General features: G+C 37.0%; 1 protein-coding gene across 4 annotated transcripts in view; it reads left to right on the top strand.

Moving 5' to 3' along the window:
• Positions 1–17,149, top strand: part of GUCY1B1 (guanylate cyclase 1 soluble subunit beta 1) — a 53,722-nt gene that overhangs the window by 11,885 nt on the left and 24,688 nt on the right. For 3 of the 4 annotated variants that reach the window (XM_019804964.2, XM_019804963.2, XM_002924331.4), the window contains exons 3-4: positions 5,036–5,136; positions 6,687–6,805. In XM_019804964.2, coding sequence (XP_019660523.1) covers positions 5,036–5,136; positions 6,687–6,805 — 220 coding nt within the window. Of the gene's footprint in view, positions 1–3,625; positions 3,645–5,035; positions 5,137–6,686; positions 6,806–17,149 lie in introns of those variants that run through there. The other variant, XM_034661477.1, reaches the window with a different exon arrangement.

Here is a 17,149-nt window from a genome sequence, read left to right as displayed (position 1 = left end):
TATGTCCAAAATCTTTCATTTTTGAGAAAATTTAAAACTGTTTCCCATAGCAACCTGTGGCTTTTCTCACACATAAACTAAATATAATTTAAATAACAGGGAATTACATACTTGCTTGGCGTATGCAACAATTTAAACAAAGTTAATGCTCAGAAAATATATCCTGAAAGATGTGTGAGTCTACAAAATTTGGTTAGTGTCGCTGGCTGAATTTGGATAATTTAAGCACAAAAGAAACTGTCAAGAAGATAAACCTTAAATATTGTTAGAAATGTTCCGTCTATACATTTGACACATCCTTTACGTTTGCTTTTAAGAAAAGAGCTGGAAACTTATGGAGCATTATGAGGTGAGCTAATATTAGCTGAATTATAAAAATCATTTATGTAATCTGAATATTAGCTTACTCCCCAGCTTTTCTTTGCTGGTCACCCTCTGTGGTTTTAAGTAGCTAGTGAGAAAAAAAAAAACATCTCCAAGAGGAGCAAGGGAAGAGTGTAATGTCAGAAGGGGGCCCATTGAAGCTTCCCTCAAAAAATAGTGACAGATATATCTTCAAGATGTGTCTGAGAGATGGTTATTATCATAGCTCTGTACCTTCTGGAGGCTAAACCATTTGACAGCATAAAGCCTGAACAAATATAAATTTCTCCAGAAGTTAGAACAGTAGTATTGAGAATTGAGACACATTGAGAAAGTATTTCTAGGACCTTCCTTGACCATATTGCCTGAAATTAATTCTTTCGCATACTACTCCTTTTGCACTGTAAATTCTCCTTTCCCCTGAAGAGGGAAAAAGATGAAGAATGACTTACAGGAGAAAGGAAAATGACTCCAGAAAGATTAGGTCATGGAGATCAATTTCACCTCCAAAAATCTTGCTGAGAAATTAAGTTTTCCAAGGAAGCCTCTCGTAATCACTGTACTTAATATTGCATCCTTCCCCTTCTTCCTACATCCCTATTCTTATCCCTTTATCTTCATCTATTTTATTTTGTAACATTCATCACCTCATGATAGGTTATAAAATTTGAGTATGTATTTATTGCTCATTGTTTCTACCAGTTAAAATGTAAGCTCTTTGAGAGCAGGGATCTTTATTTCCTTCCCTGATATATTAAAAGTACTTAGAAAAGTGCCTGGGGCATAATAGGTGCTCAAATATTTGTGGCAAAATACCCCTTGCCGGGATGAGGTCCGGGGAGAGTAATTAAAGGGTCAGTCAGAATTCCAAAAGATTTCCAAGATAAATGTAAATAAGGAATCCTAAGTATTTTAAATAATTCATTAGAATTTAGTGTGACATTTTTCAAAGATGAGGATTTCCTTCCATGTACTACTGTTTAATTTATATTTCAGCTTCCCTCCAGGGAGCATGTTGGGCTGATCATTTCAGGAAGTAAAGCTTAAAAGATAAGGGAGCTTATTTTATTAAAGCAAGAGAAGGGAAAAAAGGAATGCATTGACTCATGGTTAGGGGATTTCTAGGGAAACGGCCATTCTTCTATTTTATGTAGAGGGATTGAGTATTTGGTTTGTACCTCATTCATTTAACTATTGTTACGGATTGGTAAGTGTTTCTGAGGAACTGAGTTTATTATAGAAATTTATGTCATCTGGGGCGCCTGGGTGGCACAGCGGTTAAGCGCCTGCCTTTGGCTCAGGGCGTGATCCTGGCGTTAAGGGATCGAGCCCCACATCAGGCTCTTCCGATATGAGCCTGCTTCTTCCTCTCCCACTCCCCCTGCTTGTGTTCCCTCTCTCGCTGGCTGTCTCTATCTCTGTCAAATAAAANTAAAAAAAAAAAAAAAAAAAAAAAAAAAATCTTAAAAAAAAAAAAAAGAAATTTATGTCATCTGATTTATCCCAGTGGAAAGAAAGAGAATAGGGCACAGTGAGAACATAAAGTAATTTATACGTCATTATATAGTTAATTAAAATGTATCTATGTTTTATTGGAATACCCTAAATTAGAGGCTTCAAAATTCTAATATGTTGACCAATGCTATTTTGTAATAAAATGTTAGTTGGCAAAATGAGAAAAATTAGGTTATCCATATCCTTCAAATCAGCAATCCCATTTCTAAAAATTTATTCCATTTTTACATAGAAATACAATTATTAGCTACTAAGATACTCATCACAACATTGTTTATATTTGAAAAAATAAAAGTAATCTAAATGTTTATTAAAACTTCAATATGTCTATACAATGCAATTTTATGCAAAGTATAGAACTGTATTTATTGACATGAAGAGATATCCATCAAATACTAAGTTAAAAAAGGAGATTTTAAGGCAGTATCTATCTGGAGTGAGTCATGCATACAAGTATTTTCAAGCATGCACAACTCAAATATATTAGCACTGGTTTTTGGGATAGTGGAGGATTCTTTAAAAGGTTTCCCTCCCTATATTTTATGTTTTTATACAATTAGAAATGAGAATGTGTAAGACATGTAATGGCATTTATCAAGAGGTAAGTCAGTGTTTGTACATTATGTCTTCATAATTTGGGGCTGTTTCACTGACCTCTGGTATTAAAAAGATTTGAGGTTTGGAACGTGTGTTCCCGTCCTTTCATAGCTGTGTATGTACCACAAAAGGAAGACTGCCACATCTCTACAGCTCTTTAATTTTTTGAATCCGTAGGCATGGGAAGCACTATGGTCATTAGTAATATATATATAGATAGATAGATAGATACATATACGCTCTCAACAGCTTAGAGCATACTTTCGCACACTGAGTCTCTTACAATGTGGTAGCTGGGTTATATTATTGCTCTTGTTTTTAAAAAGTGGGGGTTTAGGGGCGCCTGGGTGGAGCAGTCGTTAAGCGTCTGCCTTCGGCTCAGGGCGTGATCCCGGCGTTCTGGGATTGATCCCCACATCAAACTCCTCCACTAGGAGCCTGCTTCTTCCTCTCCCACTCCCCCTGCTTGTGTTCCCTCTCTCGCTGGCTGTTTCTGTCAAATAAATAAAATAAAATCTTAGAAAAAAAAAAGTGGGGGTTTAATGCTCATGTGCTTTGTGTGAGTTGTCCAAGTTCATTCAGCTGTTCCATTCTGGGCTCTGAAATTCAGAGCTCGGGGCCTACCAGAATCAGCCTCTCTCTTTTTCTTTTTCTCTCCATGCAATGTTATACACAACTGCAGGCAAATAAACGGTATGTTCTTAAGAACACAGGGTACTTTTTAAGAATATCTCCATCCCTCCGGACCTAATACATGCCACCATTTGGAGTTTATCCCTTGAGCAGATGCTGGTATTCTAGCCACAGAGAGCAGCTGCGAAACACAGCTTCTGAGAGAGAGAGAAAGAGACCTGGCCTGCCCCGGCAGCATTTCATAAGCACTATTCAAGCTACCATGTTGCAAGTTCACCTGATGATAGTGGCTGCTTGGTCTTGCATTCTCCTGGCAGCCTGCAGGGATTCAGATGAATCGGATTGAGAGATTTCCAAGCTCCACCTATTTTTGTGAATTTAACACTGGAAAAGATATCTGCAAACTTGTCAGTTCTCTTCTACAGCTGGCAATATTTTGAATAATAGATCTCTCCTTTGGACACTTGTTTGAGAAAAATAATCCAAATCTTACCCAGATAAATATATTTATATGATCATGACAACTATGAAAAATGGTAAGTATAACTTCCTTTCATGAATGCTATATATATTTTGAGCTACTGTATTTAGTTAACTAAGGAAATGTTAGGAGATTTTATCAGTCCACTTGGCACCTCAAACCTAGTATGTTTAAAACATAACTCTTTTTTTTTTAAGTAGGTCCCATGCTGGGTGTGGAGCCCAGGGTGGGGCTTGAACTCATGACCCTGAGATCAAGACCTGAGTTGAAATCAAGAGTTGGATGCTTACCCAACTGAGTCACCCAAGCGCCCTTGGTCTAACCCACTCCTGCTCCACTCCACTTCCAACAGCCTTTCCCAGTTCAGCCATTGGTGACAACATCCTTCCAGTTGCTCACGCCAAACCCTCAGTGTTATCTGTGTGTGCTGTCCTTCTCTCACACCCTGTATCCAACCCATCAGCAAATCATGTTGAATTTGCCTTCATAAGATACTCGGTTTGGACAACTTCTCCCTCTTTGCACTGCTTCCACTCTGAATCAAGTTACCAGCCTTTCTCACCCGAGTGTTGGCAGTAGTCTCCCCACTGGTCTCCTTGCTCTGTCCTACAACCTTCTGGTCCAGTCTCAATGCAACAACAGGATGGATTCCTTTAACCTAGGTCAGTTCCTCTTGCTGCTCATGTCACAAAGGCCAAAACCATCCATCTCTTTGAAGTAAATGCCACAGTCATCCCAATGTCCACCCAGGCCCCTTGTTACCACTCTGACCCATTCCCTTACAGCTACTCTGCCCCCACCCCTGTTTGAGCTGGTCCTCCAATGCCCAGGCCCTCTTCCCCACATTGCTCATGGCTCGCTCGCAGCGCTTCCTTCAAACTCGACTCAATGGCCAGTATCTCAGGGAGGCTTGTTGGCGTTTGTACTCAAGCTCCCTACCCCACTACATGTCTTTATTTGTCTTCAAACTACTTACCATTATATGTTACTTATTAGTTTTATGCCTGGTCTATCTCCCCTCCTAGAACGCGTATGTCGCAAGAGGTCAGGTTTTTTTTTGTTTATCTTGCTAAAGGCTCAATACCTAATGCCTGGAACCATGCCTGGCACATATAGGGACTCAACCAATATTTGCTGACTATTTGTTAAACCAAAAGTTATTTCTTGATTATAGGTAATATCAGGCATTGTATCGGGCATTAGAGTACTATATAAATGCTAGTCTTGCTGAACTGTGCTTAAATATATTATTTTGATCTGGGGAGGAGAATGTGAAATGATTTCTTCTCAATCATTAGACTTTTAGACACATGGCATTGATTTAAACAAATTTGCCGAAAACGTATCATTTCAGGTGTAAAACCACTGTTTATACAATAGTTTTAACTATAGTAGCTATTCTTTTATTTCAACATTTGCCCTCTGTCTCTTGTTTTTGTTTTCCAGAAAAGAGGCACAGTTAGATGAAGAAGGACAATTTCTTGTCAGAATAATATATGATGATTCTAAAACTTACGATTTGGTTGCTGCTGCAAGCAAAGTCCTCAGTAAGTTGAATGTGACTTTCCTTCTTTGGCTAAGTTACACATAGAAGCCCAAAGGAATACATGAACCAAGATCCTATTGTAGAGTTACGTGGCTTGTACACTGCACAATGGTGGAGGGAAGGCTCAGGCTTTCCAGAGTCCTCGTTTTCATTTACAAGCTCTTTAGAGAGTGGAGAAGCTCTCTGCATCCCCTCACAGAAAACCATGTGTTGGGGTAGAAAACAATTACTGTAATATAATAATAACTTCAGTTATGTTGTCAACAACACAGTAATTACAAAAGTGTAGTATGCAGAAAATATTGTCCCCAAATCTCTCTTGCAATCTCTTATTCCATTAACTATTGGTAAAAGAAACAAGAAACTGAGATCTACATCAGGGAAAGCTCAAGCAAAGTAGGCAAAGTTCTAAAACGGCTTCATGGAAAAAAGAGCTGTTCTCAAAGTTATTCTCATGTGCTTAATTTACATCAAGGCTATAGTTTGGATAGAATAGGAAGATGCTTTTTAGCTTTGCCACTGATAACTAGAAGAGCAAATATTTATTGCAGAATTCAATGAATTACAAAAATGAATACAATGAATAACAAAGAATTACAAAGAAAGTTTGGTAGATTGTTAATAAAAATATTCAGCCTCATTAGTAATAAAAACTGAAACAAATATGAAATTTGATTCATTATTGGTAATTTTTAAAAATTAAGCATATAGTGTGGTCAAAAGTAGAGTCAAAGAGGAAATTGCACCTATTGTTAATCTGATGGTAAATTAAGACAACATTGTAGAGAATAATTTTGCATCATTAGTCAAAGCCTTTAAAAAAATGTACAAACATTTTTCCTTAGGAATTTTTCCTAAAGTAATTCCTTAGGAATCCTTAGGAATTTTTCCTAAAGGAATTATTAGATCTATTTGCATTAAGATTCATGTATATTTTCATTTTGGAATAACTTGTATTATCAAAATTGAAAAAGTCTACATTTTTGATAAGAGTGGATTGATTAAATAAATTGTTGTGTCCCTAAGTTAAAGAGATGGCAATTAAAATTGATATTACAGGAAAAAAAATATTTCCTAAAGATTTTAGGAAATATTAATTATTGAACATTAAGAAAAAAGTAGGATATTGGGGTACAGGTTATATGTAACCAACTTACTAAGTATGCATATTTACATGACAAAAACCATTTTTCACCAGAATACTGTCATGTGCATTCTTGATAATTTTTTTCTTTGTTTTTCAGAAAAAAATCAGCTAGTACATTAAATATAGGTTTAAAAAGTTCAAAATTAAGTAGTTTGTTGTGCTAGCTGAGAAACTGATTGTTTTGCACGTAGGTACACATCTACGCTACTGACATGTCAATGTTTTGTCTTCATAGATTTCATTGTATTGTTCAGGCCAGAATTTTTTCTTGTGATCGATGACTACTTGCACAAAAATTGAGGATATTTTAGTTTTTAATTATGCACCTCTTTTCATTCTTCCCATTAACAGTATTCTAGCTGTAATATGTTTTATTGCTGTTGTTCTCCCAAACCTATAAATAGATCTCAATGCTGGGGAGATCCTCCAAATGTTCGGGAAGATGTTTTTTGTCTTTTGTCAAGAGTCTGGTTATGATACAATCTTGCGCGTCCTGGGATCTAATGTCAGAGAATTTCTACAGGTAAGCAATTTGAAGTCCGTAGTTAAAGGTTGAGTTCGTGATTCTTAAACAGAGGCCCGGAAGACTTGCTCAGCCAGCTGGTGTCTTGCTGCTGAAATGAAATCACAGTGACTTTTCTAATTCAAATAAAATAATGGTTATTGGGTGGTCTTGAATACATTTTAGCATTTTTGTGTTATATTTTTTCCTTTAACTTTTGGTTGCCGACCTGGAATATTCAAGTTGTAAATTTACGTTCTCTGAAAATCTCAACATGGCCCTATTGTGATCTGTTTAACTGCCCCATTTTTAATGGCTTATATGTGCTAGGAGTTGTGGTTTTATTTTAGATATATGATGGGTCTTATTTTCTCTTTTCGATGACGTTCTCCATGGGCTCCAAGTTTAGGAGAAAGCACAGTGGCTTTCAGGTGTGTTCGGCCACCAAAACAAATTTGAGAAGCATTGCTCCCAGTTACATATTAATTAAGATACTGTAGAAAAGAAAATAGGAGAGCACTACCAAAGTCAGTTTCAGGTGAACGAAAGAAAGAATGTCCCCAAAGACCTTTGTCTTCTATGCTTGTTTAAATTAGCTTTAAAGTTTTTACTAGTAAATTACACATTAGATGCTAGACTATTTTTGGATTGACTGACCTATTTTAAGCACAGGCATTTGTAAGACCCTCTTCTTGAAATGTGTTAAGGTTGAAAATTATGTGGTTGTTTGTAAAGGATTATTTCTAAACCGGCTGCTGAAGGCGGCCAGATCTTGCTGGAAAATGATGTCAGCGCAATACTAGCTGAACCGAAGCCCAGTTTTGAGGGAATGTAAACTACCTTCAATCCAGCTGCATTATTGATTTAACAGCCAAAATAAGAACTGTAGTGTTTAATCAAAATGTCTGTTGTTTACATAGTGACATTTTTCTTATAAACTTAAAACAGCATTAAATCAAAATGGAAACTGGTTTGCAATGCCCTGCCATGGGTTTGTGGAACTACTGGTGTCAAAAAAAAAAAAAAAAAAAGTTGCCATTTCCAAATGAAGTAGCTGCCAGGAGATTTTTAAATTAAGCTTTACAGGCTGTATTTAAATGAGTTATTTTAAAGGGATTAAAGTTTGATATTTAAAGTTTATTCGGATTTTGGATTTTTGAATACATATTCTGTTTTCTAATACTCTTGTTGACTCCTGTCACCTTATGGGCAAAGTTGCAATTTGCAGTTCCTCTGTCTTTAACTTTTGTTCTCAATGGCCACATCTACATAACAAAACAACTATCCACACGATTTTACAAAAAATTTTTTTAACCTTTCCTTATTGTAACCCTCTGCTAAATTTGTAAAGGCACAGTAAGAGAGCAAGCAGCCTCTTGGTGGGTCTCCAGCCACCAGGATAGCCACTAGCCACATGTGGCTACTAAGTATTTGAAATGTGATGTACTATGGGTAAAATACAGAACAGATTTCAAAGACAGTACAAAAAGAACACAAAATTGCTGATAAATATTTTAAGCAAATTACATGTTGAGATGATAATATTTTGGATACATTGAGTTCTATAAAAATAAATCATGAACATCAATTTCACCTGTTTGTTTTTTTTAACCACAGCTACTAGAAACTTAAACATTTCTTATGTGCCTAGTATTTGTGCCTTGCTCTAGTGGCTTTTATCGCCTTCTGTTTCCATTGGACAACATTACTTTTTTTTTTTTTTAAGATTTTATTTATTTATCTAACACAGATAGAGACAGCCAGCGAGAGAGGGAACACAAGCAGGAGGAGTGAGAGAGGAAGAAGCAGGCTCATAGCGGAGGAGCCTGATGTGGGGCTCGATCCCAGAACGCCGGGATCATGCCCTGAGCCGAAGGCAGACGCTTAACCGCTGTGCCACCCAGGCGCCCCTGGACAACATTAAGTAGCCCTAAGTCCTTTTTCCTCAAAGTCAATATGCAACTTTAGTTAATATATCTTTAAATTACATATGATTTTAATTTTCTTTCAGTATGAGTGTGAATAACGAAGAAACTAGAAAGTTAGAATACTGTGGTGTTTTTTTTCATCAATATTGGTTTTTTTTTATCTAATTCTTTTTTCCTCGTTTTTCAAATTGTATATTTTACCAGCAAATGGAATGGATAAAATACTCCAGGTATTTGTCTTATGATTATCCTATTTATATAGAAATTAAATGAATATTTGTCCTGTATAAGTGGTTACAAAATAAACCAACTGATTTTCATAAATTATCTTAAGATCTTCACTCCCATATAAAAATTTATATTTTTCATTATATAAATTAATAAAACATTATTTTTCGTAGACTTTAATCCTTCACTAAAGAGTAAGATAAACTGGGTCCCATTTTATTTTACTTTATTTTATTTTTATTTTTTTATTTATTTATTTATTTTTTTATTTTTTTTAAAGATTTTATTTATTTATTTGACAGAGACAGAGACAGTCAGCGAGACAGGGAACACAAGCAGGGGGAGTGGGAGAGGAAGAAGCAGGCTCCCAGCAGAGGAGCCTGATGTGGGGCTCGATCCCCATAACGCCGGGATCACGCCCTGAGCCGAAGGCAGACGCTTAACCGCTGTGCCACCCAGGCGCCCCTATTTTATTTTTTTTTTAAAGATTTTATTTATTTATTCAACAGAGATAGAGACAGCCAGTGAGAGAGGGAACACAAGCAGGGGGAGCGGGAGAGGAAGAAGCAGGCTCATAGCAGAGGAGCCTGATGTGGTGCTCAATCCCATAACGCCGGGATCACGCCCTGAGCCGAAGGCAGACACTTAACCGCTGTGCCACCCAGGGGCCCCGGGTCTCATTTTAAAGAGAATTTAAAAACTTTTCTTTTTCACCCCCTGATTTTAATTAATTGTCAAAGCCTTAGAGTCTATTTCCTAATTACTGTATTTTGGGGATTCTACCACTTTTCTTCATTTTCTCTACATTTTGTGGGAGCTATCATTCTTTAGAGATTGGATAATTTTCCAGCCTCCCTTTAAGCTTCTTCCAATCTCTTCTCCATTCTATATCTCTACTGTTTTTTCTGAAATGCATATATATCTCATATCATTTTCTTGCTTAAACCCTTTGATAATTCCCAGTTACTCACTGGAAAAGGTAGAAAGTAATCAAAATGATTGAAACTACTTACATCCCCTATCCATCTTACCTCTTCCTCTCCCACAGCCCGGCCAAACAGAACTTCTTTCAGAACCTTTGTTTTTATCTTGTTCTCTCTATCCTCTGAGCTTTGCACCTGCTCTTCCCTTTGTCTTTAACACTGTTACTGCTACTTTCACCTAAATAAATCCTGTTCATCCCGTTGGTCAAATTATTTCTTCCAGTAGGACACCACTCCTCTCTCCAGTCTCTGCCTTTTCTGAGTCAGGGTAATTGGCATTTCCCATGTTTTCACAGTACACTCTATTTCCCCAGCCCTCAGATTTCTCACACTCTATTATCACTTCCTGTTTGCTGGGCTGGAATGTAAACTTCATGGAGCCAGAAACCATGTGTAATCTCTTAATGATGATATCTCTACAGATGCAATCTGTATCTTGGAATGAATAAATATAGTTTTTGAAGATTGAAGAATGAAGATTTGTTGTTTGTACAAAAAGAGGAAGCAAATACCCCAACAGCTCAAGATCAATTCTTTTATTAAAGATAACAAAACTTATTTTATTTTATTATTCTTTTGATGAGACTATGTAAATTTATTTAGAGATGATTTAGTGTCTGAGACCTATAATAATAGACACACAGTAGACCAATTTCCACCTCGTGTGGATGTGGCAAATCACTATCTATTAATTAACTTACAAGTTACATTATTTGTATCTAGAAACTTTTAAAATGATCATTCTAACATCTCCATTTGGAGTTCCCAGGCAACAATAAAACAGCTGCTGGAATTATAACATGGGAAACCATTTGGCTATGCCTTAGGCTGGGCAGCTGTGACCACTCATCATGGTTCCAAGGAGGACTTCCTTAGAAGTTGTCTTTTCTCAGCTTCTCAGTTGGATACATTCTTAAGAATGGTTCTCGGGGCACCAGTCGGTTGAGCATCTGACTCTTGATTTTGGCTCAGGTCATGATCTCACCATCATGAGATGAAGCCCCTCATCGGGCTCTGCACTAGCTGTATTGAGCCTGCTTAAGATTCTCGCTTTCCCTCTCCCTCTGATCCTCCCCACTCTGCTCTCTCTCTCTCGCTCTCTAAGGAAAAAACAAAACAAAACAAAACAAAACCTAGATAAACCTTGGAGTTTATTATTATCATTTAGCTGGTTTAGTAAATGGAAACATGATTTATCGAAAAGCGATAAAAACAGGAAGACATTTTGATTTTCATTTTTGAATTTTATACATTTTACTTGGATATATTGTCTTACAGATAAGACCATGTTTCAGCAAGAATTTTTCTTCTATTCTGCCATTTTCTTAATTGTAAATTAGGAATAAAATGTGCAGTTTCATGTTGCTACTATAGTAAATTTCTATTTGAAGCTTCTGTGTATTGATTAAAATAGTGCAGAAAATATGTAGGATTTGAAACCTTCATTTAAAAAAAGAAAAAAAAACGAGTAAGGAAAGTCCGATTTGACAGTATTTCCACCATAATCCATGCTCATCTTACTTCCAATGTCCTATTTGCATTATTGCCAATTGTGTTTTCCAAAAATCACTGCATTAATATCTCCCATCTTACATACTCCCCTGAAATACGATTTTGCTGCTCCCATCCAGAGGTAGAATTTGCCTTCCCTTGAATCTGGGTTGGCTTTAGTGATTATTTGACCAATAGAACATGGCAGAAGTAACATTTTGATCCTGCCTAGGCTTGTTCACAAGAAATCTTAAAGCTTCCACCGAGTGTCTTGGAATTGTTGCTCTTGGGATGCTCGCTCCAGGAGCCCAGCGTCATGAAGTGAGAAGCCCAACCATGTGGGGAGGTCATGTGTAGGTTCTCAGCAGTGCTTGCTGAACTCCCAGCAAAGGGCCAGCAACTACTACCAGACTTTTGTGTGATCTGTCCTGGAAAAACAGCCTGGTAGAGCATTATGATGACATCACCCCCAGCTTCATCTGCTCCAACTGAAGGATTTCCCGAGTCCAAAAAATTCACAGAACCACTAGGGATAATAATATCTTATTGTTTTAAGCCAATAAGTTTGTGGTGCTTTGACAGGCAGTAATGCATGATTGGAACAGCACTCTGTGTATTGTTTTCTTCTTCATTTTTTATGTCTGTGTTAGTACGTATGCGTCACTTACACACACAATTACAGATGAGTTAAGAGTTTTGAGCCAGCCATGCTTAATAAAATAAGAATGATACACAGCCTCAGGGAATGAAACCCAAGTCAATGTACAGGGGGGCTACCAATTCATTCTCAGTGGTGTTATGTTACTATTACACTGTATATTCTTTACCTCCCAATACTTTTACAGAGGTAAAATGAAATTTAAATGAGCATGGAAAGCTGCCAGGTTGACTAATGAAAGCTAAATGATCAATGTGCCATCTTAGACATTAGTCAGGATTTAAATTATGAGCCTGCTTAAATATGCATCAGAATCTCAGTTGAATATTCAGCAAATATTCTGTTATCGTTTGCTGGAAACACTGGTTCCTTCCACTAATTTGGGTATGGTGGCGGTTTCGCTCATTCATTCTGTTCATATCTGTGAATGTTCCTCTACCATCTCCTCTGTGCAGTCTGCAATGGGATTTTCCTCAAATTCAGGTTGACTCGAGGTTTGGGCTTTTAAAGCACCGCAGTGATTTGGCCAGCCCAGCAGGAGCAGTTTGGGATTAATGACGGATCTAAAATTCTTAAATGTTTGTGTGAAGTGTTATTTTGGGAAATATGAGGATTTTCCTGAACAGCTGTGAAATTCTAATACTTCCCTAAATTATTTATATTTCTTAGACAAAAATGCACCATTCATTTTATTTTTAACTTTTGAATTTCAAAAGAACCTGTTCCTCTCAGCATCCAAAATGCCAATTTCCATAACCTGCAATTTTATTTATTTTTTTTAAAGATTTTATTTATTTATTCGACAGAGATAGAGACAGCCAGTGAGAGAGGGAACACAAGCAGGGGGAGTGGGAGAGGAAGAAGCAGGCTCATAGTGGAAGAGCCTGATGTGGGGCTCGATCCCATAACACCGGGATCACGCCCTGAGCCGAAGACAGACGCTTAGCCGCTGTGCCACCCAGGCGCCCCCATAACCTGCAATTTTAAAATGGACAAGTAAGGACTTAACAATGGAAGATGAGTATTTTAGAATTGTAAGACTGCTTTCTCTTTGAATAACTGACATCAGTTTTTATAATTTTACAAAATGTTGTCAATTGCAGTGTATAAATGGGATGTTTTCTTAAACATGAATTTAAAAACAGTGTAACAAGTGAAATGTTTTACGCAGGAAATTCTGTGACTATTTGCCTTTTTTTCTTTAATTCACATATTTTTCTTGAGAGGATGGTAATGATAACTATGTGCAGTTTTAACACTATTACCAGTGAAACAATTTTAGTGACTCTGATACAATTTCTTTTTAAATAGGGCCTTACATTATTTCTTCTTAAAAAGACTCTCTGTATCTTTTCAGTCGGGAGGCTATTCCCATGAAGTAGCTCCAAGAGGAAAAGGCAGGAGGAGTATCATGAAAGCATTAACTTCTTACTTGTTCTGATCTCATGCTAGGCACACCCCAACCTTGGTGTTTCCTGTTATATGGGCTTTCCCCCTTTATTGAGGTCCTGCTTGTTTCATTTTTTGATGTTCAAATACTAAAACGACTTATTTCTTATGAAACTTGACAAAATATGTTTCAAATTACACGCTGTTTATATGCAAATGCTGGTGTTGGTCATGTTCTCCAGAAGGATAAGAAGTAAAAAGAAAGGAAATGCTTTATCTCATCTCCCTTCCTTAAAAAAGGGAGGTTTGAAATGACTGATTTTTAAGCTTTCTTCCCTGTCTAAACTTCAGTCCTGTTCTCCAATAACACAGGCAACTCCCTTCTCCCTATTCACTAGGATAAGGCTACTTGGAGACTGAAAAATCTCTATTAAAACTTTCAAGGCGAGGGCTTACTCCACCCACCTAACATGTGGATCGTTTGGAGATTTTTCAGTAGATGCCGAGGAAGCAGGGAAATGAGGTAGTTAATTCCTGGAAACTCGGCCTCTATAATTCTGTATGACCTTGTTTTTACTGTGCATAGTACAGAGACAACTTGCATTTATTTTGAACTATTCCAAGATCTTTGAAAATACGAAACTTCAAAGTAGTTCTCAAAGGAATAATAAATTCTCATTTGTTTCCGAAATCTGTGGATTGCACGAAACCCAGAACGCCGGCACAGTTTCCTAGGACGCCGGCACTCACTTTTCTTCTATAAATAATAAATGCCAGGTGACAAGATGAATTGGATTTATGGATTAGCAGAATTCCTGAGTAGAAAAAGTACATTCATTTTGCTTGTAGCAAAAGCAGTACAATAATATCAGAACATAAGTGAAACGAAAGCCCGACTACGCTTTTTGGCATCTTGAGAGAAAATAGATAAGGGGACCTGCTCTCTATCCCTTTCTTGTTTTCTGACTTATAAAGCTAAGAAGAATGAAGTCAGAGCATACTTAAGCTTTGCTTTATTGTTTGCTGGGAATCTAGTGTGCTGAAATATATGTGTTTACATTTTTTTATGTCTTTTACGTATGGATACTTCTCTGTAACTGGCCATTCAGGTCCTTTTTTGTATACCTATTCCCATGGTATATTTAGAAATAAAACAGAATACCAGTTTTAATATGAAACTCTTGTTCTCCAGAATACATTGCTACCGTCATGTGGATGAATAATTGGCTTTATATAGATCCTATTATAAAAGGTGGACAGAGTTTTCCCTTAGCTTTTTTGAGAACCTTTTTCGTGGTGTTTCACGTTGCAGCAAACAAGTGCAGTCTAACTATGAAGAAGGCTCATTTTTAGCAATAGAAATGTACTCAAATGAAATCAATTTAATTTTTAATCATGAAGTCCATTTCTCATAATAAACAGCTGTGGTCATCACTTGAATTTTGAGAGACTAAAACCAAGTAAGGAAAGCTGTAACTAGAGAAATCCCAAGAGTATTTTGTATGTTAGATATTATCTAAAGAAAATCAATCTTAGATTAAGTGGTGTTAAATCTTTTATGCTCCAGGAAAGTGCTTTACTTGTCCATTTAATTAATAGCAGATTCATTTAAAACAGTGAACCTCTGGAGAGTGGGTTACCACAAAAACTTCAAAATGAACACTCTGACTTGGTGTATTTCGGTATTCCACTTGCTTTGCAGTGATCAGTTTAAGCAATATTTTATTAACAATTTTAATACCTTAGTATTATCAGTATTTTTATATAAATTAAAATGGGTCCACATGTAAGGTGCAGTGTCTGCCTTTGTGTGACTCATGGCAACGTGGGCGTGGTCTATCCCGGCCCATCTCTGGCCTTCGTCAGCATCGATGGTACTGCTAATGTAAATGGTGCCAGTTGGTACTGTCTCAGGCCATCTGTTTCGTTGCATATAGAAATGTGCTAATGGTACAATATGACACAAGATGAAAATAGGTGAGTATGGAAGTGATGTTGGCATATTGACTTGTGATATATTTGAACATTTTGTAGAGGAAAAATGTAAAGAAATCAAGAGACATATTTCAAGTTATCGTGAGACTCAATTTCTTTTTTCTTTGGAAGCAGCCACAGCATAGTCCCCGGGCCTGATTACATTAGGACATTTCCCAAATGCAGTGACGAGCTCAATTTTACTTTGTGAGAAGTGGAAATAAGTATCAAACTTTTTTCGTGATTTTTCTTCTCACCAGATTTTCTCTCACATTTTTTTTGCAACACCGGTGGTAGTAGAAGGGATCTGGAAGAGTTATGAAAGAACACTCTTCACGTCTTCTCTTTCCAGGGAAGAATTGTCATGAGGAAAAACTTCCTACAACTCAACCAAGTAAAATAGTTTTAAGCCCTTCAGTGGCTTGCGGTTTCTAGAAACTGTGCAATACTTAGTGTCTGCCATATTGGATTCCTTTGATATGGCAATAGCAACCTCTAGAGGCAATCAGGACAAACTGAAATTTTTGTTAAGAGCTGGCCTGATTGGATTATAACAGGTGTAATTTTCAGGAAGAAAACAAAAATCACTAGGCATGAAGGCAATTGAAAAAGAAACCAGATTCACCCAATTGAGAAGACTGTTGAAACAATTATCTGAATCAGAATGTCCACCTTTCATAACCTCGCTGAGGGCTTCTCTTCACTTTGAAATCTTTGAACCCCATTCTTTCAGTCTGAGCTACTGGCCCCAATATTTATCAAAAGCCACTCTGCATATTTGTTTGTGATATGAACCATGAGCTGCTTAAAGTCAAGGTCCATGTCATGCAGATTTGTATCTGACTCTCTACCTTGCCCCGGCCTGTACCTCATACAGTTCATAATGCATAGTGCATATGGAGTAACTATAGAATGAATGAGTCTTTGAATGGAGGGGACGGAAAACTAAACCACAGTGCCATCGGTGCCCTGGTGGAGTACTTCTCGAATTTGGGCACCCATGGAGCCACCTTGTACATGCTTCTTAATATCTTACTGGATACTTCTGTTTCCTTAAATTGGCTTCTTTGAGATATTTGGAACTAGAACCATAGCTCAATTTTGGCCTCTCTCCAGCACCTTATTTCTTGATGCATTCTTTTATGTTCATGAGATTCTGAAACTATTTTATTTTACCCATTTGTTTTCAGTAATAATGACCAGTTACTGATAGATAACCATTTGTTTATTCATTAGTTTTTATTGCTACCGCAACAAATTACCACAAATGTAAGTGCCTAAAACAACACAAATTTACTCTGTATTTTTTAGGTCAAAGTCCATTAAGGTTTCACTAGACTATAATGAAGGTGCCAGCAGGACTATGTTCCTTTATATAGTGTCTACGGGATAATTGTTTCCTTGCTCATTCAGGTGTTGACAGTTCAGTTCCCTGCTATTATAGGTAGGGCTGAGGACAATGTCATGTTTTAAATCAAAGTCTACTTAATTCTAAAGCTACCTCACTCTTAATTCTCATACCATGCTGTACTGTGTGTATCCTACCACATATGCGTAACACACACACGCTAACACAGTGTGAACTGTTATTTGAAAGACCATGTTGGACCAAATAAAACATAGTTTGCACCATTTCTCCTGGTGATCTTTATATAAATACGTTTTGTGTATCAGTGAGTAATACAGGATTCTGGGCAGTTTGGTATGTTCTATG

The sequence above is a fragment of the Ailuropoda melanoleuca genome, chromosome 5, assembly GCF_002007445.2.
Source record: "Ailuropoda melanoleuca isolate Jingjing chromosome 5, ASM200744v2, whole genome shotgun sequence".
NCBI classification, from domain to species: domain Eukaryota; kingdom Metazoa; phylum Chordata; class Mammalia; order Carnivora; family Ursidae; genus Ailuropoda; species Ailuropoda melanoleuca.
Note: the sequence above shows the minus strand (reverse complement) of the source record. Positions and strands in the feature narration are given on the sequence as shown.